This window comes from Pristiophorus japonicus, chromosome 18 (assembly GCF_044704955.1).
Source record: "Pristiophorus japonicus isolate sPriJap1 chromosome 18, sPriJap1.hap1, whole genome shotgun sequence".
In the NCBI taxonomy this organism is placed as follows: Eukaryota; Metazoa; Chordata; class Chondrichthyes; family Pristiophoridae; genus Pristiophorus; species Pristiophorus japonicus.
Genome location: NC_091994.1, coordinates 112,023,979 through 112,050,951, shown reverse-complemented (window position 1 = coordinate 112,050,951; position 26,973 = coordinate 112,023,979). Strand labels below are relative to the sequence as shown.

At 45.0% G+C, this 26,973-nt stretch overlaps 1 protein-coding gene across 6 annotated transcripts in view; it reads right to left on the bottom strand.

Moving 5' to 3' along the window:
• Positions 1–26,973, bottom strand: part of LOC139228971 (tumor necrosis factor receptor superfamily member 14-like) — an 81,943-nt gene that overhangs the window by 23,621 nt on the left and 31,349 nt on the right. For all 6 annotated transcript variants that reach the window (XM_070860584.1, XM_070860586.1, XM_070860587.1 and 3 more), the window contains exons 7-9: positions 7,550–7,675; positions 4,409–4,555; positions 1,841–1,934 (exon numbers count right to left, since the gene is read on the bottom strand). In XM_070860584.1, coding sequence (XP_070716685.1) covers positions 1,841–1,934; positions 4,409–4,555; positions 7,550–7,675 — 367 coding nt within the window. The remainder of the gene's footprint in view (positions 1–1,840; positions 1,935–4,408; positions 4,556–7,549; positions 7,676–26,973) is intronic.

The following is a 26,973-nucleotide window of genomic DNA, read 5'->3' as shown; positions in this document are numbered from 1 at the left end:
GAACTTGGTGACGGCACCTCCTATACTGTGAAGACATAGAAACATAGAAATTAGGTGTAGGAGCAGGCCATTCAACCCTTCAAGCCTGCACCGCCATTCAATAAGATCATGGCTGATCATTCAACCTCGGTACCCCTTTCCTGCTTTCTCTCCATACCTCCTGATCCCTTTGGCCGTAACGACCATATCTAACTCCCTTTTGAATATATCTAACAAACTGGCCACAACAACTTTCTGCGGTAGAGAATTCCACAGGTTAACCACTCTGAGTGAAGAAGTTACTCTTCACCTCAGTCCTAAATGGCTTATACCTTATTCTTAGATTGTGACCCCTGGTTCTGGAACACCCCAGCAACGGGAACATTCTTCCTGCTTCTAACCTGTCCAATCCCGTCAGAATTTTATATGTTTCTATGAGATCCCCTTTCATTCTTCTAAACTCCAGTGGATACAAGCCCAGTTAATCCAGTCTCTCCTCATATGTCAGTCCTGCCATCCCGAGAATCAATCTAGTGAACCTTCGCTGTACTCCCTCAATAGCAAGAACGTCCTTGCTCAGATTAGGAGACCAAAACTGAACACAATATTCCAGGTATGGCCTCACCAAGGCTCTGTACAACTGCAGTAAGACCTCCCTGCTTCTATACTCAAATCTTCTAGCTATGAAGGCCAACATGCCATTTGCCTTCTTCACCGCCTGCTGTACCTGCATGCCAAACTTCAATGACTGATGTACCATGACACCCAGGTCTCGTTGCACCTCCCCTTTTCCTAATCTGTCATCATTCAGATAATATTCTGTCTTCCTGTTTTTGCCACCAAAGTGGATAACCTCACATTTAACTACATTATACTGCATCTGCCATGTATTTGCCCACTCACCTAACCTGTCCAAGTCACCCTGCAGCCTCTTAGCATCCTCCTCATAGCTCACACCGCCACCCAGTTTAGTGTCATCTGCAAACTTGGAGATATAACATTCAATTCCTTCATCTAAATCATTGATGTATATTGTAAATAGCTGGGATCCCAGCACTGAACCCTGTGGCACCCCATTGGTCACTGTGTCATTCTGAAAAGGATCTGTTTATTTCGACTCTCTGCTTCCTGTCTGCCAACCAGTTCTCTATCCACGTCAATACATTACCCCCAATACCATGTGCTTTAATTCTGCACACTAATCTCTTGTGTGGGACCTTGTCAAAAGCCTTTTGAAAGTCCAAATACACCACATCCACTGGTTCTCCCTTGTCCACGCTACTGGTTACATCCTCAAAAAATTCTAGAAGATTTGTCAAGCATGATTTCCCTTTCATAAATCCATGCTGATTTGGACTGATCCTGTCACTGCTTTCAAAATGCGCTGCTATTTCATCTTTAATAATTGATTCCAACATTTTCCCACCACCGATGTCAGGCTAACCGGTCTATAATTACCCGTTTTCTCTCTCCCTCCTTTCTTAAAAAGTGATGTTACATTAGCTACCCTCCAGTCCATAGGAACTGATCCAGAGTCAATAGAATGTTGGAAAATGACCACCATTGCATCCACTATTTCTAGGGCCGCTTCCTTAAGTGCTCTGGGATGCAGCCTATCAGGCTCTGGGGATTTATCGGCCTTCAATCCCATCAATTTCCCTAACACAATTTCCCCTGACTAATAAGGATTTCCTCCAGTTCCTCTTTTTCACTTAACAAGACATGCAGTTGATCAAAATTGATATAAGTCACTGTGCTACAACTCATTTAGATAAATAAGTTACAGTATGTTTGCCAATTATAGCATCTATTGACTGATAATTGCAAGTTGAAAATTCTGGATTGCTTTTGAGGTACTTACCTAGTCCAGTTCTTACATGATTCAGTTAATGAAGCCGTGCTTGAATATGTTCCAGAAGGACACACCTCACACACAGTATCTTTGAAACCTGTTCCTGAAAAAAATGCATCAATGTTAATACCAGATCATTGGAATTGAGTTTGCATTAATAAGGGGTGATTGAAACATTGCCACTGTTACTGTTTTATGCACTACAGTCTACTCCCTATAATGTTATTCTTTTGCACTAAAACCGTTCCTGTTTAAAATACGATAAAATAAGGTAACTATTTTGTATTCATAGGCGGTCCCTCGAAACGAGGATGACTTGCTTGCACGCCAAAAAAGGATGAGTTCACAGGTGTTTCAATGAAGGACCCGAACTACATGTTGAAGGGTGGAAGATGCCTGTGCGTGGATTTTTTTAACATGTGGTGGCCGTTGCACACCAGCCACCACATGGGCTTGACAGAGCTAGGTCTTGATCCAATGGCAAGGATATCCAAGACGACTGGAGACCAGCTCTACTGCATGGACGTAGTGCGCACACATATCCCACGTAGGCTGGCCCGTGCCGTCCCTGGCCCTGAACTCACGTCTCCCCTGGGCCCCGATCACGTCCCTCGACAGTCTCTCGCCGCTCCTACTGTATCTGCCATGCTCCAATCACCGACCTGGACCTTGATGATGTCACTCTTTGCTGCCGTCGCCCTCCTGCACCAGCTCGCGCTGCTTCCTGAAGTAGTATACCTCCACGCTGCTCCCGGGCCTCCGCTGCACCTCCGCTCCTTTTATGGCTCCGACCTACCGCTGGTGTTCTCACGCAGGTCGGGGCCTCCACGCTTCTCTCCAGATATTTTGTATTACCATTATTGTCAATTATAAAGTTGCCACTTGCAGCATGTTAAGCACCTGTGTTTTGGGAAGAAACAGGTGTTCACTCAGTAGTTCATACATTGTTTAGGTGCAATTACTTTGTATATGTCATTACCTCTAACCAGTGGTGGTTTACAGCTTGCACTACTCAGTAATGACTTAATAAGTAAATAGCATCTCATTGAAGTCCAATTAATCATCTCTAAGTTATGTGGACTTGCAGTTTGCACTGTTCAGCCCACCATGAGAGGTGGAGACTCTGAGGGGGGAAAATTGGCTTCCTTTGTGCCTCCTGTTAGCACCTAAGGACTTACCGACCGGGCGCGGTGAAATTACTGACACTTGCGAACTTCCATGGTGGGTTAGCGCTGGCGCTAAAACTTACCGCCTCGATCTCTTGTGCCCTGGAGATCGTGACGTCATCCGGTGCGCAGCGGCCCGTTATCGCCCCGGATATAAAATTCGTTTCCGCCCCCTGCAGCATCGCTGGGCGTTAATAACGGCAGCTGCAGGAGGCGTTATCATCTCGGCTGGCCGCATGGGGAGCGTTAATTAAAGGCAGTGGTGGTCAAGCAGGCCAAAATTTAATAATATTTCCAGTGTGCTATATTTTGATTTTTTTCCAGTCCGCAATTGATTAGCCCTGCACTCTCCGAGTGCTTGGTGCTGCTATGTGCTTATCGCAGGTGCCATTCCCAGCCTTAGCCTTCAATGATCGCAACATTGGCCCTTCCCTTTAAGGGAGAGAAGGAGCCTGTAAAACCGGCAGTGCTGCACAGAACATTGTGCAGCGCTCTGGTGCTACCGTCCCTTTAGCGCTCTAAGGGAAGTGGTAGCCCTTGATTTAGCACTCCATTATGCATTATGCAGTGCCTGCCGATACTTTTGCACTCCCACAAATGTTATCACCCCAAGTGGGGCGCTACACAATTTCTAGCCCTATTACTCCTACTATTATTACTGGAGAAATTTGGAATCTAGGAAGAGATATCCAGGCAGTAGGGCTGAGGCTACTAATGCCCTGCCATCGATAGCAGGGCACAAGGAGAGATGCCCAGTAGCCTAGAGTCGGACGATTGTTGGGTACAGGAGAGGATCTGTGGCTAGAGGAGGTTGCAGAAGTAGGAAAGTGTAAAGTCATGGAGGGATTTGAAGATAAGGCCAATGATTTTAAATTGGATGCATTATGTAACAGGGAACGAGTGTAGGTCAGTGAGCAGAGGAGATTATGGGACTTGGTGTGGACAGGAATGCGGGCAGCCATGCTTTGGCAAATTGGAGCTTTGGGCAATAAAAAGCAAACAATGAATTAGGCAATCGGAGGCAAAATGGTTGCCAGGATTAAATAGCGTGCTTGAAGAGAGAAGCCCAAAGCCCGTCTTAAATATGACCACAGACCTCATTGGAAAATATCCGGTGAGCTGCAGGTGCCATTTGGATAGCTTGCCGGTCCGGGAGCAACCTCACTCTAATCTTACCAAATTTGTTCACTTCCCTAGCCCTGCCCACAATTAAATATAGCAGGCCAGTCAAGGGTCAAGTGGCGCTTTAGGGGTGAGCATTTGGCAATCGGCCTTCGTGTCCCATTTTCCATCCTCTGCTGCTGGTACCCCGCCCAATTTTGAGGGGCATGGCAATGGAGAGTCAAGCCCATTATCTTTCCACTATAAGGAAGTATTTAGCTATGAAACGCATGGTAATCCAACACCATACCTTTTTCTTTAACCCCTTGACCTGGAAGGCACGTTTTGTGTTTTCTGCCCAAGTCACAGCTTCGGTCTCTGCAGTAATATCCATCTAGGGACTCACATATTGTATTTCGTATATTGGTACATTCATCTTTAATTTGAAGTCCCAGCTCTATAAGTAGAAAACATTAATGAGGTTTAACTTGAATCAATACGAACTACTTCCTATTTCACTTTATACATCCTTAAGAGGTAGAGGAAGAACACAAAACATGAAATAGCAGAGGCTTCTCTTTTAAGATTAGAATCTAGGCGGTTGATTTTGACCTTTGGGTGACGAACTGGTGAAGCGCACCAGCTGATCGTCCGTTCCCGTGAAGTACAGGCGGCTGCGATTTGGAGGTCCCGAACACATTCACATCGGGCAAGTTGTGATTGTGAAGGGGCGGGTCCCAGAGTGGCAAAGTTTTTTGTCCTTGTTTTTTCAATAACTAGTTCTCATTTATTCATGGTTTATTTTCATGTTTCATTTTCCCTTTTCCTTTCAAACTACTTTTCTTTCTTTCTCACAGTGATTCTCTGAATGGTTATTTCCTGGCTCACATTTTTCAGTTTATATTCTTAATGTTTCCCTCAGATTCTTGTGTGCTTTTACATTATTCATTTTTTAAATCATTTGTTCTGAGTGGCTTAGCTTTCACTTACAGAAGTAGAATACAAAAAGAATGGGAAAAATTCAATGTTCTAAAATTCGTTCCTGGGATGTGGGCATCGTTGGTAAGGCCATCCCTAATTGCCCTCGAGAAGGTGGTGGTGAGCCGCCTTCTTGAACCGCTGCAGTCCGTGTAGTGAAGGTGCTCCCACAGTGCTGTTAGGGAGGGAGTTCCAGGATTTTAACCCAGCAACGATGAAAGAACGGCGATATAGTTCCAAGTCAGGATGGTGTGTGACTTGGAGGGGAATTTGGAGGTGGTGGTGTTCCCGGGCGCCTGCTGCCTTTGTGCTTCTAGGTGGTAGAGGTTGCGGGTTTGGGAGGTGCTGCCGAAGAAGCCTTGGCGAGTTGCTGCGGTGCATCTTGTAGATGGTACACACTGCAGCTACAGAGGCGCAGGAAGTGAATGCTGAAGGTGGTGGATAGGGGGCCAATCAAGTGGGCTGCTTTGTCCTGGATGGTGTCGAGCTTCGAGTGTTGTTGGAGCTGCACTCATCCAAGCAAGTGGAGAGTTTTCCTGACTTGTGCCTTGTAGATGGCGGAAAGGCTTTGGGGAGTCAGGAGATGAGACACTTGCCGCAGAAGACACAGCCTCTGACCTGCTCTTGTAGCCACAATATTTATTTGGTTGGTCCAGTTAAGTTTCTGGTCAATGGTGACCCCCAGGATGATGGTAATGTTGTTGAATGTCAAGGGGCAGTGGTTAGACTCTCGCTTGTTGGGGATGGTCATTGTCATTTGGCTCATCTGTTGGCGTGCTTAACTCCTTTCATTTCTTGTTGGCATTTCTTCCTGACAAATTTGTTGACAACAACTGAAAATCTTACCCAGTTCTGAAGGAAGATAGAAACTGGAGTAGGCCAGTCTGCCCTTGAGCCTGTTCAATTAGATCATGGCTTATCTGTTTCTTCACACCATTTTCCCACCTTTGCTCCATATCCCTTGATACCCTGAGCCAACAAAAATCTATCAAATGCAATCTTGAAAATTTTCATTAACCCAGTTTCCACAGCATTTTGGGGGGACAGTTCCATATTTCCACCAGCCTTTATGTGAAAAAGTGCTTCCTGATTTCACTCTTAAATAGCTTAGCTCTAATTTTAAGATTATGCCCCTTGTTCTGGATTTCACCCATCAGATTACATTTACTCTATTAAATCCCTTTAACATTTTAAAGACCTTGATTAGTTCAGTCCACAACCTCTAAACTCAAGGGAATACTAACCAAATTTATGCAACTTGTGCTGCTAATTTAAGCCTTTAATCCCCGGTCTAATTCTGGTGAGTCTGCGCTGTACTCCCTCCAAGGACAATGTCCAAGGTCAACAACCTGAAATGTTAACCCTGCCTCTACTTCTCTCCATAAATGCTGCCTGACCTGCTGAGTGCTTCCAGCACTTTATATGTTTATATTAAATATACAGGTAGGTGTTTTTCATCCTCAATAGCTCAGTGAGTACATGCCCCAGGTGGTCTGGTACTGAGCCACAGATGTCCCAGGCACAATCTCTGGTTTATGTTGAATTAGCTCATCTCAACCAGAGTAGCTGTAGTGCTACTATAATGTCTTCAGCCAGAAGGCTCAACCATATACCAGCTGAAGTCAGCACCCGTGGGAAAGGAGGGGGGAGAAAAAATATTTTTGTTGTATCAAGAAATGTGATATCATCACTGACATTTAATTTGATCACACCCAACACCAAAACAAGATTTTGATGACAGGAAGTTCCATATCAGATTTGAATCTGACGTGCACGATTTCACCATTAATGCAGTCACAACATCATGGATCTGTAGCTCACCACCAAGGGGCACAAATATTACTTAGTAAATACTGTATGCTCAAGAGCAATAGAAGCAAACATATTTAAGGAAAACTTTCAACTATGATGTTTTGTTAAATCGGGGGGGCCAAAATTGCCCCCTACCCAAAACAGGGCGCACGCAATCCGTTTTGAGTGTTTTTACTGGGGGAGGGCACTGTACCCCAAGAGGTTGACCCGGCTGAACCCGGGTACATAATTGTCGGGCTGACATGGCAGTCGGCTGACAAAAAAAAAGCTTGTTTTGGCACCGCCGGGCTGGCCTAAGATTTTCATGGCGGGATTTCCCAGTCGGGGGGAAGGTGGAGGGGCTAGAATGGCGCCGTGCACTGTGATGATGCATTTAGCACAGATTGGCAGCAGCAGAGCGGTATGGGGGGAGGGCGGGTGTAGAGAGAGCGGGTCACCCCTGGGATAACATGGGAGCGGAATTTTGATAATGGCTGCCGTTACACGAAAAGTCGGCGGCCAATGCACTCCGCGACGTGGCCGTCGCTTTCCGATGTTAAGAGGCTTTCAGGAAAGGGACAATTTCAGCCCCAGTACAATTTCAAATAACGCTAACTGTTCCCGAGAAAATACTCGGGTCTCTAAAAAAAACAATTAAAATAAATATTACTGTGATACTTACCTTGATCACAAGCTTTACACTTCAGGCATTTGTCTAAACCATTGGGATGTTCAATATATTCTCCAGCTGTACATGGTTTACACGTTGTGCCAACTTCTCTAGTACAATGTTTATAAACGATACTGCCTGCGAGAAAATAAAATGTGTTTTGCAAAAGTCAGTCACTTGTGCTGCTCTTCGAAAACTGGTGTCAGACAGCATTTTACTGCAAAAAATCTATTGAAAATTAAAACTGGAACTCACATGAGAACCGTTATTATTCTTAGACAGGAATAACAGCAGTTCAGAAAGAATAGGAAGGCGTTATCAAGGAGCTTCCTCATCAGAAATCAGACTAAATATAGATCAGTTAGTAACAATCCTGGGAACGGTAGCACAATGGTTATGGTACTCAACCAATAATCCAGTAGGCCCGGACTAATAAGTTAGCGACATGAGTTTAAATCCCACCACAGCAGCTGGAGAATTTAAATTCAGTCAATTAAATAAATCTGGAATAAAAAGCTAGTATCAGTAATGGTGACCATGTAAATACCAGATTGCTGCAAAACTCCATCTGGCTCACTAATGTCCTTACCTGGCAGATGATTCCAGACCCAGAGCAATGTAGTAATGTAGTTGCCTGCACTCTGAAATGGCCGAGCAAGCCACTCAGTTATACCAACCAATGTATAATAACATGGACTGCAGAGGTTCAAGAAGACGGCACACCACTATTTTCTCAAGCGCAATTAGGGATGGCCATTAAATGCTGACCTTGCCAGCAACACACACATCCCATGAATAATAAAAAATGAAGCCTCAGATTGGACTGAAAATGCTATATTAGTGCTTGGTATCATATGTTTTCAATTAATAAATAACTTAGGGCTGGAATTTCATGAATTACCGCCCATTTCTCAGCGGTAAATGCGGATCGCATTTTAGTCCCGACAGAATACCGTTAAGACCGAAGGCCGCTAGTTTCATCAAAAATTGGCCGGCAGTGGCGGTATTCTTCGTCGTGGAAAACTGGAGTCCGGGAAAATGGGCCTTCTGCACATGCGCGCTTCCCCCCCACCAAAGTAATTTTTTGCCGCGATTCGGGGTCAAGGGTCGCCCGCACATGTGTAGAAGGTCCGTTTTCAGCGAGACAGTGAGAGGGAGGGAAAGAGAAAGAGAGAGGAAAAGAGAGAGAGGAAAGGATGTTGAAATCAAATGAACATAAAGAATAATAGAAGTCGCAGAAAGATGAATTTATATTTACATTGCTGTTTTGATTAGCAAAAAGGAAAAGGTAATGCAGAGTGAAGGAGAGGTGGAGCGAGAGGTAGGGGAGAGGAGATTTACCCTGGATGCCCACAAGGCACTGGTGCATGAAGTGGAGGCCAGATGGGGTCAATTGACCATGGGTGGGCGTGAGAAACCTGCCCCGGCCATTTATCAGGGGATCTGGAGAGAGATTTCGGAGGCAGTGTCCTCAGTGGCACAGATCCATTGGGGGGGGGGGGAGCCAACCTGTGCCGAAAACGATGGAACGACATCGTTTCAGCCGCGAAAGTAATATTTTTAATCATGCACTCCCTCATTACTTAAAATGTAAATCTGACACATGTTAATGTAGGTAAGCTTAGTGTCACGCCTTATTTGCCATGAATGATCTTATTACGCTAGTTTTGTGAGATCTTGTACTTATATGTGTTCATCAATGGACTACGTGCAGCTTAATGGTACATTAATGGGACATTGAAGAAAGGATTGGGGATGGCTAATTGGGGATGCTTATCTGTGTGTGCCGTAAGAGCAGATAGGCAATTCGGTTAAACATTGCTATTATCATCTTTGCAGAAGAAGATATCGAACAATTGAACTGAGCAGCGGCTCACGGGTGGAGGTCCACCAAACATTTTAGCGTTGACGGACCTGGAGGAGCGCGCCACAGCCCTGGTGGGTGCCCATGACTGGACAGCTACCCTTGGTGGTGCTAATCAGGTGACAGCAGAGTGTAAGTCCTGCATAATCCCCGGGCTGTGTTGCATTCATGTAACGCTATGCCAATATAATGTAATATAATGCTGGGGTCATATAATGTAATGTCATGCAATTTCTGTCCATTTGGGTTAGGTTAATTCATGTAGTGTCTCTCGGCGACATATAATGCAGTAGTGGTGGTTCTCTAAATAAGCCTGTGCTACGTGAGCATACTCATGTCACCCTGACCCCTCCCATGCTGCTCATATTTTGTTTTCTAGTTGCAGATGAGGAGTCGCATGCAGTCCTGCTCACCATGGGAGCCTCCGCCTCCATCAGGCACCATTGGATATCAGAGGACGAGGAGCTAGAGGAAGAGGGGCGCCCGGAGGACCCTGTCCAAGCTGTTGTGGCGGGGGGGAGTTTTCAGAAGAAGTTCAGGAGGTGGTGGAGAAGGGGGAGGATGTTATTTTTGGGTCTGAAATTTAACCTGCGGCCACCTCTTCCTTGGCGGGATCCATTTTTCTTGGTTTCCTCCTGGAGGAAGTAGCGGGACCAAACGGAAGCACACCTCGAGTGTTCAAGCCCATATGCCGAATCCGCGGAGATTGATCCGGCAGAGCAGGTATGCTCCAAGACAGGCAGGCGTCGACCTGGACATGGTGGGACTGTCTAGGGCGAGCGTCGACGTAGGTCGAGAGCTCCTCCAGGAACATCGCCGCACAATCCTCATGTCAATCAGAAGACATGGTGGAGCTGATTGCGGCGGTGCGGCAAAACACCGAGTCCATCAATGCCATGCGGTAATTGATGGTCTCGGCAGTTGGCACTGCACCCCACTGTGTCATACCACTCAGGCAGACAGCACCTCAGGGTTCAGGAGGAACATCTAACTTCCGACTCTGAAGCCAGGTCTTCCACACTCCAAGCCTCTCCAGTACCCCCACATATGGCGCTGCCATTGTCGATCCACCAACAGCAGGTGGCCTGCTGCACAACGTCCTGGTCCCAATGCGGGTAGGAGTAACGGGATGAAGTGGGGGTAAAGACTGGGGGCGGTGGGAGTGGTGGCTGCAGGTAAAATTGGTGCTGGGTGTATTGGTTGATTTTACTGTTTCTATTGTTATATTTATATCAAAAATTGGTGCTGGATGGGGCAGTTGGGTCTGTTAGTTATTTAGTTATTGATCTAGTTACTGTTGTCACTGTCAGTTATCTTTATTGTTTAAAAAATTTACTTTATACATTTTATTTTAAAAATATTTCTTATTTAATTTTACAAAGTTTCACAAAATATCAAATTTTATAAAAATCTTTTATTCAACTTCACCATTCTTGTGCAGTGTCTCGCTCATTTTATAAAATGAAGGGTAACAATCATTATAAGGGTTGCATACAATGGCCAGGCAAAGGTGAAACGTAACTCTCACCGATCAAGCAAAACATTAATTTATGAGCTGCTGACGTAGCAGTTTGTCAGTCGCGAAAGCTCCACGAGGCTTCCTCTGTGGTGTTGGGGGGGAGGGATGGTGGCATGGGTTCATCGCCAGGCTCCTCGTCCTCGTCCTCCTCCCCTCTTTCCTGAGGTGGTCCCACAGTCCCCTGTGGCAATTCCTGTCCCCTCATGATGGCTAAGTTGTGCAACATGCAACATTCCACAATGAATTCAGCAACCTGCTCAGGGTGATATTGCAGACTGCCACCAGAGTGGTCCAGGCTATTTGAGTACTCTAATTGTCTTTTCAACGATGTTGCGTGTGGCTTTATAGCTGTTATTGTCTGGATACTTGGCATCTGTCTGAGGGTTTCGGAGGGGGGTTATGAGCCAGATGGCGAGGCCATATTCCTTGTGCCAAGGCATCCAGCTGTGACCTTGTGGCTGAGTCTTAAATAGGTCAGAGACAGTGCTCTCATGCAAGATGTAAGCATCATCGATGCTCCCTGGAAGATTGGCATTTACTGCCATGGTGTGCTGTGTGTGGTCGACGACGAACTGCACTTTCAGGGAGTGGAATCCCTTACGGTTTCGGTACACCTCTGCCTCCTGTAAAGGTGCTCGCAGGATGATGTGCGTACAGTTTATAGCACCCTGAACCTTGGGGAAGTCCACAATTCTTGCAAATCCCAAAGCCCTCTCACTGTGACTCCCTGGTCATTGGGAAGTTTATAAAGTCCATCCTGCGTGCGTAAAGCACATCAGTTACCTGGTGAATGCAGCTATGTGTGGTGTGCTGAGAGATGCAGCATATATCTCCAGCTGATGCCTGAAAGGAGCCGGATGCATAGAAGGCAAGTGCCACAGTCACCTTCACCTTGACGGGCAGTGCGGTCCCGTTGTTGTTGGTTGGCTGCAGGTCTGCCTTTATGAGCTGGCATATCTCACTGATCACCTCTTTTCAGAAGCGCAGCCTTCTAACGCTCTGTGTATCGGATAGGTGCAGGTATGAGCGCTTCTCCCTGAAAATTCGTTGGGGGTAAGGCCTCCTCCTGCTCATAAATCTGTGACCTCATCGATTGGGCTCATAATGCTCTTCAATCAACCTTCTTCCAGCTCTATTCCGCTTCATATAAGTAGTCAGCAATATTGGCAAATAAATTACAAGCCCCATTCCTTTTAATGTCCTCAAGAATCCTCAACTGTCCTCAAATAACCACAAATGTCCTTTAAATTAACTATAACGTGCTCAGATTCTCTCAAATATCTTCAAACACCCTTTAAATCCTACTCAGAAAGAACTTTTAAGCTCTCACTAACTTCAAAAAGTCTTCCTTCAAGATCCTTCGATTTTCAAAATGGCGTCCCTATTGCTGGGTTACAATCAGGTAAGACCCGAGTTTTCTGGGCGGTATTTTAGTTCGGTGGTAACAATGGTGGATTTGATTAATTTACCGCAGGTGATATTTTGGGGCGGTATTTGGGCGTTGCACGGTGAATGACGTCAAAATAACGATGAAAAAAATGGGCAGGCGGTATCGTTTACTGCCGGCGGTAAATGACTAATGAATTTATCGCCGGTGATATTTGGGTGGTAATTTCTAGGGCTCAATTTTGCTCAAGCCCATTTTCTGGCGTATTGCCAGAGTTACACCCATTTTTCTTGGCCAGAAATGCGGCAGAAATATTTTGCCAAAGTTTCCCCGATGTATAATTCAAATTTTGCGCCGCGCAGCGGGAGATGGAGCCTGCTGTCTGCGCTGAAAATGATGCCGTGCCTTCTGTGCATGCGCAACAAAAAAAGTGACGTTTTTGACATTATTTCAATGGACATGCATGCACAGTACAGCCCTGGGTTGGCAATCGGACATTTTTAAAGAGCCAGTTGTGTGAGAAGGAGTGCTGCGTGAGAGCATTGCAAAAATTGGAGCTGCAGCAATACAAGATGCAACGCGGTGCAAGGACTAAGAATTTCTTACAGGATGACGTGGAGGCACTAGTTACTGTAATTGAGACCAGATGGCAGGAACTGGATACCAGCAAAGGTCACATAAATGTTCCATCCAAAGAAATGAAGAAACGGTAGAACCAACTTGCAGAAGATGTTTCCACTGATAAGGGAGACTGGAACTAGGGGACATAATCTTAGAATAAGGGGCCACCCCTTTAAAACTGAGATGAGGAGAAATTTCTTCTCTGAGGGTTGTAAATCTGTGGAATTCGCTGCCTCAGAGAGCTGTGGAAGCTGGGACATTGAATAAATTTAAGACAGAAATAGACAGTTTCTTAAATGATAATGGGATAAGGGGATAGAAACATAGAAAATAGGTGCAGGAGTAGGCCATTCGGCCCTTCTAGCCTGCACCGCCATTCAATGAGTTCATGGCTGAACATGCAACTTCAGTACCACATTCCTGCTTTCTCGCCATACCCCTTGATCCCCCTACTAGTAAGGACTACATCTAACTCCTTTTTGAATATATTTAGTGAATTGGCCTCAACAACTTTCTGTGGCAGAGAATTCCACAGGTTCACCACTCTCTGGGTGAAGAAGTTCCTCCTCATCTCGGTCCTAAATGGCTTACCCCTTATCCTTAGACTGTGTCCCCTGGTTCTGGACTTCCCCAACATTGGGAACATTCTTCCTGCATCCAACCTGTCTAACCCCGTCAGAATCTTAAACGTTTCTATGAGGTCCCCTCTCATTCTTCTGAACTCCAGTGAATACAAGCCCAGTTGATCCAGTCTTTCTTGATAGGTCAGTCCCGCCATCCCGGGAATCAGTCTGGTGAACCTACGCTGCACTCCCTCAATAGCAAGAATGTCCTTCCTCAGGTTAGGAGACCAAAACTGTACACAATACTCCAGGTGTGGCCTCACCAAGGCCCTGTACAACTGTAGCAACACGTCCCTGCCCCTGTACTCAAATCCCCTCGCTATGAAGGCCAACATGCCATTTGCTCTCTTAACCGCCTGCTGTACCTGCATGCCAACCTTCAATGACTGATGTACCATGACACCCAGGTCTCTTTGCACCTCCCCTTTTCCTAATCTGTCACCATTCAGATAATAGTCTGTCTCTCTGTTTTTACCACCAAAGTGGATAACCTCACATTTATCCACATTATACTTCATCTGCCATGCCTTTGCCCACTCACCTAGCCTATCCAAGTCGTTCTGCAGCCTCATAGCATCCTCCTCGCAGCTCACACTGCCACCCAACTTAGTGTCATCCGCAAATTTGGAGATACTACATTTAATCCCCTCGTCTAAATCATTAATGTACAGTGTAAACAGCTGGGGCCCCAGCACAGAACCTTGCGGTACCCCACTAGTCACTGCCTGCCATTCTGAAAAGTACCCATTTACTCCTACTCTTTGCTTCCTGTCTGACAACCAGTTCTCAATCCATGTCAGCATACTACCCCCAATCCCATGTGCTTTAACTTTGCACATCAATCTCTTGTGTGGGACCTTGTCGAAAGCCTTTTGAAAGTCCAAATATACCACATCAACTGGTTCTCCCTTGTCCACTCTACTGGAAACATCCTCAAAAAATTCCAAAAGATTTGTCAAGCATGATTTCCCTTTCACAAATCCATGCTGACTTGGACCTATCATGTCACCTCTTTCCAAATGCACTGCTATGACATCCTTAATAATTGATTCCATCATTTTACCCACTTCCAATGTCAGGCTGACCGGTCTATAATTCCCTGTTTTCTCTCTCCCTCCTTTTTTAAAAAGTGGGGTTACATTGGCTACCCTCCACTCCATAGGAACTGATCCAGAGTCAATGAAATGTTGGAAAATGACTGTCAATGCATCCACTATTTCCAAGGCCACCTCCTTAATGGGGAGCGGGCAGGGAAGTGGATCTGAGTCCATGATCGGATCAGCCACGATCGTATTAAATGGCGGAGCAGGCTCGAGGGGTCGTTAGACCTACTCCTGCTCCTATTTCTTATATTCTTATGTAAAATTACTGTGCAATGGTGACCACCCAGAGGTCTAGAGGCCAGTGTAAAAAGAAGTGGCAGGACATTGGTCAAGTAGTTAGTGTAAATAATATTTTCATTTATTCACTGGAATTGAAATTGCAAACGTGACCAACTGTATATGTCCCACCCAGCAGAAAGACACCCTCTCGAAAAAGTTGCATTTTCATCTTTGCAGAGAAAGGTAGCACATAATAAAAGGGAAAGAACTCGAACAGGAGGAGACCCGGCAAATCTGCAACCACTGGCACCCTTGGAAGAGAGGGTTGCTGCTTTGATGGGCCCTGCCTGGAGAAAAGCAACCACCACTGCACAAGAGCAAATCCTGCAAATTCCAGTCTGGCTTTGCTAAATGTTAAGTACTGCGCGGGCTAGCTATGCTTTGGTTCATGGGGATGTCTGTCAGCTACTTTTCGGTTGATGCAATTCATCCTGGTCCTTCAAATCAACCTGTTGCCTGTGCTGTGTGAGCCTACTCATGCCACACACTCTGCCCACTCCTCTGCTGCTAACCATTTGTCTGTGTTCTGTTATATTTTGCAGAACTTGAGGCCAACTCTGACGATGCAGAAGATTTAGACGAGGACAAGCCTGAAGAGGAGAATATCTTCCAATCCCACCCTCCAGACCAAGAGTATGGGGGTGAGGGGGAGGGGATGGAGATGGCTGAAGCCCCCACTGTTTTACTGACTTTGGTGGAGGTGCAGGTGCCGCCCATTGAGGTGCCAGCCCCTTCCGTGACTAGTGGTTTGAGTGTTGGTGGGACATTCCCTGGTTTCCTAACGTCCGAGGCTACGGGTCCCAGTGGTGGGGTGGTGCAGCGAGGCACAGCCAGAGCCCCACCTTCCAAGGCTGCTGGTTCCAGTGGTGTGGTGCAGCAAGGCACATCCAGGGCTCCACCTTCTGAGGCTGCGGGTCCCAGTGATGGGATGCGAGCCACACCCGTGAGGAGGAGGGAAAGGAGAGTTCGACCACGCTCTCCTGCGGTGCAGGATGCAACAGATATGGTTCAGATATGGCAAGAGTGGGGAGAGCATTGACCATACGCGATCACTCCTCCACGCCATCAGTGGGGTGGGTGATGAGGTAGCGGGACTGTCGGGAGAAGTAACAGCAATCTCACGAGAAGTGGGAACGATGTCTGGTACCATGAGTGAGGGAATATCTCAGTCAGTTGAAACCATGTCAGTGAACATCAGGGAGGGAATGTCAGGGATGGTGCAAACACTATCACTGAACATGAGGGAGTGAATGTCACAGGTCGTTGGGACAGTTTTGCTCCCATGAGGGTGGGAATGTTGCAGGTCGTTGAGATATTGTCAGGGCACATGAGGGACGGTATGTTGGAGTTAGCTGCTGCAATAAGGGAACCCGCCCAGACCCTGCGCCCATTGACAGAATCAACTGCCACTCCCACTCCAATCCCCACACCAGCCTCTGAAGAGCGCCAAGCCAGGCCCTCCACATTGCCGCCCCCCAACAGGTTCCGCACTACCTGAGATCTTAGAAAGAATAAGCTTGGTACCAACCCCAGAAATACTGCGCCACCACCTGCGGGCAGGGGTGGTCGAGTCACCAAGACCAAGCGCCGCGGGCGGTCTTAGAATAAGGTGGAGGAGAGATGGGTGCAGCCTTTCTTTGCTGCTGCTGCTGTTACTGTTGTACAAGATTTTTGTAAGTTACATAAATTTACAAGTTTAAAGGTTAGTAAGTGATCTTAAAGTTTGTAAGTGATCGTAATTATGCCCCCTAGTTCTAGTCTCCGCCATCAGAGGAAACATTTTCTCTGCATCCACCTTGTCAAGCCCCCTCATAATCTTATACGTTTCGATAAGATCACCTCTGAGTCTTCTGAATTCCAATGAGTAGATGCCCAACCTACTCAACCTTTCCTCATAAGTCAACCCAGCGAACCTTCTCTGAACTGCCTCCAAAGCAAGTATATCCTTTCGTAAATATGGAAACCAAAACTGCACGCAGTATTTCAGATGTGGCATCACCAATACCCTGTATAACTGTAGCAAGACTTCCCTGTTTTTATACTCCATTCCCTTTGCAATAAAGGCCAAAATTCCATTGGCCTTCCTGGTCACTTGCTGTACCTGCATACTAACCTTTTAGAACATAAGAAATAGGAGCAGGAGGCAGCCATACGGCCTCTCGAGCCTGCTCCGCCATTTAATACGATCATGGCTGATCTGATCATGGACTCAGGTCCACTTTACTGCCCGCGTTCCGTAACCCCTTATTCCCCTATTGTTCAAGAAACTGTCTATTTCGGTCTTAAATTCATTCAATGTCCCAACTTCCACAGCACTCTGAGGCAGCGAATTCCATAGATCCACAACCGTCAGAGAAGACATTTCTCATCTCAGTTTTAAATGGGCGGCCCCTTATTCTAAGATTATGTCCTCTAGTTCTAGTCTCCCCTATCAGTGGAAACATCCTCTCTGCATCCATCTGGTCAAGGCCCCTCATAATCTTATACGTTTCGATAAGATCACCTCACCTTTGTGTTTCATGCACAAGTACCCCCAGGTCCTGCTGTACTGCAGCACTTTGCAATTTTTCTCCATTCAAATAATAACTTGTTCTTAGATTTTTTTCTGCCAAAGTGCATGACCTCACACTTTCCAACATTATACTCCAGCTGCCAATTTTTGCCCACTCACTTAATCCTTTTGCAGATTTGTTGTGTCCTCCGCACACATTGCTTTCCCTCCCATCTTTGTATCGTCAGCAAACTTGGCTACATTACACTCAGTCCCTTCTTCCAAGTCGTTAATATAGATTGTAAATAGTTGGGGTCCCAGCACTGATCCCTGCGGCACCCCACTAGTTACTAATTGCCAACCAGAGAATTAACCATTTATCCCGACTCTCAGTTCTCTTTTGGTTAGCCAATCCTCGATAATATATTACCCCCAAACCCGTGAACTTTTATCTTGTGCAGTAACTTTTTATGTGGCACCTTGTCAAATGCCTTCTGGAAGTTCAAATACACCACATCCACGGGTTCCCCTTTATCCACCCTGTTCGTTACATCCTCAAAGAATTCCAGCAAATTTGTCAAACATGACTTCCCCTTCATAAATCCATGCTGACTCTGCCTGACTGAATTATGCTTTTCCAAATGTTCTGCTGTTTCTTTAATAATGGACTTCAACATTTTCCCAACCACAGATGTTTGGCTAACTGGTCTATAGTTTCTGCTTTTTGTCTGCCTCCTTTTTTAAATAGGGGCGTTACATTTGCAGTTTTCCAATCTGCTGGGACCTCCCCAGAATCCAGGGAATTTTGGTAAATTACAACCAATATGTCCACTATCCCTGCCGCTACTTCTCTTAAGACCCTAGGATGCAAGCCATCAGGTCCAGGGGATTTATCCGCCTTTAGTCCCATTATCTTACTGAGTACCACTTCCTTAATGATTATGATTGAAACATAGAAAATAGGTGCAGGAGTAGGCCATTCGGCCCTTCGAGCCTGCACCACCATTCTATAAGATCATGGCTGATCATTCACCTCAGTACCCCTTTCCTGCTTTCTCTCCATACCCCTTGATCCCTTTAGCTGTAAGGGCCATATCCAACTCCCTCTTGAATATATCCAATGAACTGGCATCAACAACTCTCTGCGGTAGGGAATTCCACAGGTTAACAACTCTCTAGAGTGAAGAAGTTTCTCCTCATCTCAGTCCTAAATGGCTTACCCCTTATCCTTAGACTATGTCCCCTGGTTCTGGACTTCCCAAACATTGGGAACATTCTTCCTGCATCTAACCTGTCCAGTCCCGTCAGAATTTTATATGTTTCTATGAGATCCCTTCTCATCCTTCTAAACTCCTGTGAATTCCCGCCTAATAAGGATTTCCTTCAGTTTCTTCTTCTCACTAGATCCTCGGTCCCCTAGTATTTCCAGAAGGATATTTGTGTCTTCCTTCGTGAAGACAGAACCAAAGTATTTGTTTAACTGGTCCACCATTTCTTTGTTCCCCATTATAAATTCACCTGAATCTGACTGCAAGGGACCTACGTTTGTCTTCACTAATCTTTTTTTCTTCACATAGCTATAGAAACTTTTGCAGTCAGTTTTTATGTTCCCAGCAAGCTTCCTCTCATACTCTATTTTCCCCCTCCTAATTAAACCCTTTGTCCTCCTCTGCTGTATTATAAAATTCTCCCAGTCCTCAGGTTTGCTGCTTTTTCTGGCCAATTTATATGCCTCTTCCTTGGATTTAACACTATCCTTAATTTCTCTTGTTAGCCACGGTTGAGACACCTTCCCCGTTTTATTTTTACTGCAGACAGGGATGTATAATTGTTGAAGTTCATCCATATGATCTTTAAATGTTTGCCATTGCCTATCCACCTTTAAGTATCACTCGCCAGTCTATTCTAGCCAATTCACTTCTCATTCCATCGAAGTTACCTTTCCTTAAGTTCAGGACCCTAGTCTCTGAATTAACTGTGTCACTCTCCATCTTAATAAAGAATTCTACCATGTGATGGTCACCCTTCCCCAAGGGGCCTCGTACAACAAGATTGGTAATTAGTCCTTTCTCATTACACATCACCCAGTCTAGGATGGCCAGCCCTTTAGTTGGTTCCTCGACATATTGGTCGAGAAAACCATCCCTAATACACTCCAGGAAATCCTCCTCCACCGCATTGCTACCAGTTTGGTCAGCCCAATCAATATATAGATTAAAGTCGCCCATGCTAACTGCTGTACCTTTATTGCACGCATCCCTAATTTCTTGTTTGATGCTGTCCCCAACCTCACTACTACTGTTTGGTAGTCTGTACACAACTCCCTCTAGCGATTTCTGCCTTTTGGTATTCCGTAGCTCCACCCATAGCGATTCCACATTATCCAAGCTAATGTCCTTCCTTACTATTGCGTTAATTTCCTCTTTAACCAGCAACTTGTATTAAGTTCCTCCCCCCCTGCAGCCCCTTGACTGTCCACTGTTGGTATATTGTTTGTATCCTCTACCGTAAAGACTGATACAAAATATTTGTTCAGAGTTTCTGCCATCTCCATGTTCCCCATTACTAATTCCCCAGTCTCATACGCTAAGGGATCAACATTTACTTTAGCCACTCTTTTCCTTTTTATAGAAACTCTTGCTATCTGTTTTTATATTTCGTGCTAGTTACTTTCATAGTCTATCTTCCCTTTCTTAATCATTTTTTTTAGGCATTCTTTGCTGGCTTTTAAAAGCTTCCCAATCTTCTGTCCTCCCACTAGTTTTGGCCACTTTGTATGCCCTTGCTTTTAATTGGATACCGTATTTTTATTTCTTTAGTTAGCCACGGATGGCTGCCTTTTCTTTTGCACCCTTTTCTCCTCACTGGAATATATTTTTCTTGAGAGTTGTGAAATATCTCCTTAAATGTACACCACTGTTCATCAACCATCCTACACTTCAATCTATTTTCCCAGTCCACTTTAGCCAACTCTGTCCTCATACCTTTATAGTCTCCTTTATTTAAGCTTAATACGCTGGTTTGAGAACCAACTTTCTCACCCTCAATCTCAATTTGAAATTCAACCATGCTATGATCACTCATTCCAAGGAGATTGTTTACTAGGAGATTGTTTATTAATCCTGTCTCATTACACAGGACCAGATCTAAGGAACCCATCCCTTATGCACTCTATGAACTCTTCCTCAAGGCTACCCTGACCAATTTGATTTGGCCAATGAATATGAAGGTTAAAATCACCCATGATTATTGCTGTTCCCTTTTTACAAGCCCTCACTATTTCCTGGTTTATACTCCGACCAACAGAGTTGCTACTGTTAGGGGGCCTATAGACTACACATACACCTCCTTTTCCTTTCTATCTGTCCTTCCGGATTGTCAAATACCCATAATATTTAATTCCCAGTCCTGGTCACCTTGAAACCATTTCTCTGTAATGGCTATCAGACCTTACCCATTTGTATCTATTTGTGCCATCAACTCATCTATTTTGTTACGAATGCTATGTGCATTTAGACAAAGTTTGATGCAAGAATAATTTTATTAAAGTTAAGTAAAAGGAATTGTTTGTTAAACTTTTGAATAAAAGATATTTTACATTAAATCTGAATCATTTTCATTATTTATTCCATTATTAACACAGCAGGCAGGACAGGTTCTTTGTTCTCTCTCCCCAAGGTCTGTATGGATGGACCTCACCGGATCTTGTGACTTCTTCCCTTCTCCACCCCCTCCCAACTCATTGCAGCTTGTGACTTCTCCCCTCTTCCCCCAAACTCATTGCAGTCTTGTGCTTAGTGCAACAGCCTTCCAATCGCCACCTCCTTCCCCGGACTCAGTGCAGCAGGCTTCCAATTGCCACCTACCTCCCCGGGCTCAGTGCAGAAGCCTTCTAATCGTCACCTCTCTTTGCGCCCCCCCCCCCACCCCGTCACCTCTCTTCGCGCCCCCCCCCCCCCGGGCTTGTTTTCCAGCAGAGCCCCAAGCCCATGTCCAGGCGCAGGGCCGATTCTGATGGCCGACGCTATGACCCCCCCTCTCCAGCCCTGCTTGAAGTTCGGTGGTGGCATGAGTAAAAAAAAATGACAACTTCAGAAATCCAAGAAACTTCCATGTACTCCGTTGAAAGGTAAAAAAAGTTGAACTTTATTATGGATATTTCAACTGTTAGAGACTCCCTCCAAAATCTTCAATAAAAAACAATGGTGTCCTTCAGCGCCAATATTTAAACGTACGCTACTTTTTGCCTCGGAAAAACCAATGCCAACCATCCAAGATGTTATTAAAGCACAGGAGGACGCTCCTGAAAAAGATAAACTGTTGTGGAAAGATGTCTCTAAACTCTGGACCACTCCCGCGGAACAGACTTGCATGTCTGACGAGTTGGCCTCATGGGTTATTGAATGTATGCATTTTGCTACTCATTGTGGAGCAAGGGCAACAAGTGATACGCTTTTGGCTACTTGGTGGTACTCTAGACTCCAGGCGTTGACCCAGAACATCAGTAGTCTTTGCCTTGTTTGCCAACAGTATAATCCAGGGAAGGGAGTCCCCTGTGATTGGGGTAAGACGCCCCTACCAGAAGGTCCCTTTGAGACCGTGCAGTTGGACTACATTGAGTTGCAAAGAGTTCAGTGTTACAAATATGTGTTAGTAATAGTAGATGTGTTTAGCAAATGGATTGAAGCCTACCCTACCCTGGACAATGGATTCGGAAGGGATTAGAGCCACGATGGGAGGGGCCTTTTCAGGTGTTACTCACTACCCCCACTACAGCCAAGGTTGAGGGGAAAAGTGCCTGTGTTCACCTGCACCACTGCAAGCTCACCACCCTCTAACAAATCTATTTTACTGGTTATTCTAATTCCTATTTCTGTTCCAGATTTCCTCTTCTCCATAGCTGAACAAGGCTATCTCTAGCGGCGTCCTGATTAAAAGAGTGGATCCCGAGGAGACCAGTTTGAACTTTTACCCGTAGTGATAGACAGCCAGCTACACCGACGGTGACCTAAGAAGAGAGACGGGAAAACTGAACTCTTTTAATCAGCAAAATAATTGGACTATTTATCTGAATCCTGAGCCGTAAGATGAAACCATGTCTGATTGTTGGTTGCCTTAACCTCTGCTGTAAAGTAATGATGGCAAGGTTAACAAACCCTCTTGTGGTCAAGGGCTCCCGGGTTATGATCCAACGAACTAAAGAACTACTCGACAATAACAACAATATGATTCAGGAAATAGAGTGTGAACGGATGAATGCAATACTCCTAGAATGATCCTAAATGTTATCATAGAATGATAAAAGGAGGGAATGTGGATATGTGAACGGGATATATGGAATTAAAGACAGTAAAGTGAACTGGATATATGAAAATGTATAAGCCATGGAAAAATAACTAAGAGAATGTCAGATTGCAAATAATACAACATCAGCACAATTAACAGGCTTTCTCAAGGTTTTAAGTTACTAATCCTGCCAATATAAATTGTAACATGAAATGGATATTAGCAGAATTGCAAGGTTTCAGTTAGTAGTCACGCCAGTAAAATTGTAACATTTAGAGGCAATGCCTGAGCTTTCGTAAAAACAGCCCATATAGAGTGGCTAATGAGTGGACAAAGGAAAGGAAGAATCAAAAGGGATAAGCTGAATTAGAATGTCAATCTAATTGTATCTTGTTATCTATTTTCAAAAATGTATAACTGTCGTCGCTTTACGATGTAACTTCGCTTATCCGTAGGAAGTGTGTACGCTCTATTGAGAGAGTATACCTTCTGTCTGATAAGTCTCGCCGGCCGGTGAATAAAGACTGCTTTGTTGAAAGCACAATCGGTATTCGACTCAGTAATTTCACTGAACCAGATTGAGAGAAAAGAACTCAGAAATCAACAAACTCACCAGAAGATTTTTCGGGAGTGGCCAGACACGCCGACCTAGGATAAAAATATTTGGGGCAAACTGCAAAAAATAGCGCATACATAACGTAGAAAAATCGCAACTAAAGCAGTGACCCCAGCGCAGATTCCAGGGGGAAACTTTCAATTAAATAATTACGCCAGAAAAAACAGCGCAACTGACCCGGGAAAATTGAGCCCCTAGTTTGGGCGGCATTTCAGGACTAAACTGTTTTCGGGCGGCAAATGGGCGGAATGGTGATGAATTTCCAGTCCTTAGATTTTTTCAAGTTAAAAATAAATGTATTTCCTTTTACTACTCTGCAGTTCAGTTTCCAGGATTAGGTAGAAGTTCTTTCTAACTATCCCCAGTGTTCATCAAAACAAAACTTACTTGAGATCAGCAAAAACATTTCTCTCTCCGATAATGCTAACAGGTAGCCTATTCCTGGGGAGACATTCAGCAGAGGGTGTTAGAAGTGAGGAAGTCAGAGGGTAGATGCCAACTGTAGGTTTGTTATGACATTCGGTGTCTCTGCTATCTTATGTTTTAGGACTAAAGGTAACCCATCAGCAAGCTATATCAGAAACCTTCATGTTATTCCTTCTACTAGAAGGCACATAACCAAATTTGCCGATGACAAAGATAGGTGGCATTGTAGACAATGTAAATTAAAGCATAAAATTACAAAGAGATAGCAATAGATTAAATGGATTTCAATTTAAGCAAATGTGAAATCATCCACTTTGGATCTAAAAAGAATGGAGCAAGATAGTTTCTTAATGGTGAAAAGCTAAAAACAGTGGAGTTCCAAAGAGACTTGGGGAGGATTCAGGTACATAGATCATTAAAATGTCATGAACAGGTACAGAAAATAATCAAAAAGGCTAAGAAAATGCTGACCTTTACATCTAGAGCACTAGAGTACAAGGGGGTAGAAGTTATGTTGCAGCTACACAAAGCCCTGGTTAGACCACACCTAGAGTACTATGAGCAGTTCTGGGCACCACACCTTAGGAAGAATATACTGACTTTGGAGGAAGGGTAGGTTTACCTCAATGATACCTGGACTCCAGGGGCTAAATTACGAGGAGAGATTACACAAATTAGGGTTTGTATTCCATGGAATTCAAAAGGTTAAGGGGTGATTTGATAAAGTTTTCAAGGGGAACAGATAGGATAGATAGAGAGAAACTATTTCCTCAGAAGAGAGGGCATAAACTAAAAATTGGAGCCAGAGCTTTCAGGAGTGAAATTAGGAAACACTTCTACACACAAGGGGTGGAAGACGTTTGGAACTCGCTTCTGCAAACGGCAATTGATATTAGATCAATTGCTAATTTTAAATCTGAGATTGATTGATTTTTGTTAGCCAAAGGTATTAAGGGATATGGGGCAAAGGCAGGTATATGGAGTTAGGTAGTAGATCAGCCATGATCCAATGGAATGGCGAAACAGACTAGACAGGCTAAATGGCCTACTCCTGTTCCTATATTCCTAAAAGTACTAACAGAATCTGAATTTTCAATTTTAACCTCTCCCCCTCTAGATAGTATAGAAGATCAGAGAAGAAAATTTGCCAGGCCATTCCACTTCAGTACCACACCGGACATGCCAATCAGTCATGACAAGAGACATAGAAACAGGTTGTTAAAAGCTTCTATAGGTATGTAATAAGGAAGAGAATAGCAAAAGTAAACGTGGGTCTCTTACAGGCAGAGCCAGGAGAAATTATAATGGGGAAGAAGCGAATGGCAGAGACATTAAATACTTTGTACAGGTTGAACCTCCCTTATCCAGAATTCTCTTATCCGGAACCACCCCTCGTCCAGAACCATTCCCGGCCACCAGGTGGTTCATGCGCAGAACTCCGACATGAACAAATTGAAGTCCTTCCTCGCTGCTGACTCCCGCAATCACAGACCTGACCCCGCGATCCACCGCACCCGCACCACCCATGATCTCCCTGCTGCACTCCCAGTCCCAATATCCCCTTGCTCAGTACTTGTACCATCCAATTTAACGTGATCACCCCTCGTCCGGAAAAATCCCTTATCCAGAACAGGCCAGGCCCCGAGGGTTCTGGATAAGGGAGTTTCACCCTGTATCTGTCTTCATGGAAGACACAAAAAACATTCTGGAAATAATGGGGAACCAAGGGTCTAGTGAGAATAAGGAACTTAAAGAAATTAGTATTAGTAAAGAAATAGTACTGGAGAAATTAATGGCACTAAAAGCCGACAAATTTCCTGGACTCGACGGCCTACATCCTAGGGTTTTAAAAGAGGTGGCTACAGAGATAGCGGATGCATTGGTTTTGATCTTCCAGAATTCTCTAGATTCTAGAACGGTCCCCGTCGATTGGAAGATAACCTTACTATTCAAGAAAGGAGAAAGAGAGAGAACAAGGAACTATAGACCAGTTAGCCTGACATCAATAGTAAGGAAAATTCTAGAATCCATTAATAGGGACGTGGGGCCCAAGTTTCCACATGATAAAAAATGGGCGCCCCTCCGAGCTGGGCGCCCGTTGTTTTTCGTGCCTAAAACGGCGCCGGAAAAAAAACGAGCGATTCTGGAGCGCTTTGCAGCTCCTTGTCTGCTTGGCGCGACGGCCAGGGGGGCGGAGCCTACACACGCGCCGATTTTGTAAGTGGGAGGGGGCGGGTACTATTTAAATTAGTTTTTTTCCTGCCGGCAACGCTGCACGTGCGCGTTGGAGCGTTCGCACATGCTCAGTGTGAAAAAAACATTGCCACTCGGCCATTTTTGTAGTTCTTTGTAGCCGTTTAGTTTTTTAACATTTTTTAATAAAAGTACATTGCCATCAGCACAGAGGCTTCTTGTAGCAGTGAGAAGGGTGCAGGAAGCCTCAGAAAGTTGAGGCAGCCGTTTCCCGACGACCTCCCCCTTTTGCCGTCGGGAAATGGCTCCTTAATTTCTGAGGCTTCCTGCAGCCTTCTCTCTTTCCCGCCAGCCGTCTGGAACAGCTCCATTCCCCCCCCTCCCCGCGTTCGGTCGGCTCCCCCCCCCCCGCGTTCGGTCGGCTCCCTCCTCTCCCGGCCCGCGTTCGGTCGGCTCCCTCGTTTTGTGAGGCTTGCTGCACCATTCTTCCTGGCTGAAGCACTTTCACACAGGTAGGAAGATGGTTTATTTAATCTTTTCTTTGCTTATAAATGTTTATTCATGTTGGATTTATTTGTATAATATTTGTATAAGTATAAATAAGGATTGATTGTAGAATTTAATGAGTTCCCTTCCCCCCCCCCCTCACCTCGTTCTGGACGCCTAATTTGTAACCTGTGCCTGATTTTTTAATGTGTAGAACAGGTTTTTTCAGTTCTACAAAAATCTTCACTTGCTCCATTCTACTTTAGTTTGGAGTACGTTTTCACTGTGGAAACTTTCAAATCAGGCGTCAGTGGCCGGACATGCCCCCTTTTGAAGAAAATATTCTGTTCGGTGCACTTAGAAAATTATAATGTGATTGGGCAGAGTCAACAGGGACTTATGAAAGGGAAATCACGTTTGACAAATCTAATAATTTTTTGAGGTTGTAACTACAGGGTAGATAAAGCAGGAACCAGTGGATATGGTGCATTTGGAATTTTAGAAAGTACTCTGTAAGGTGCCACGCAAAGGTTATTACACAA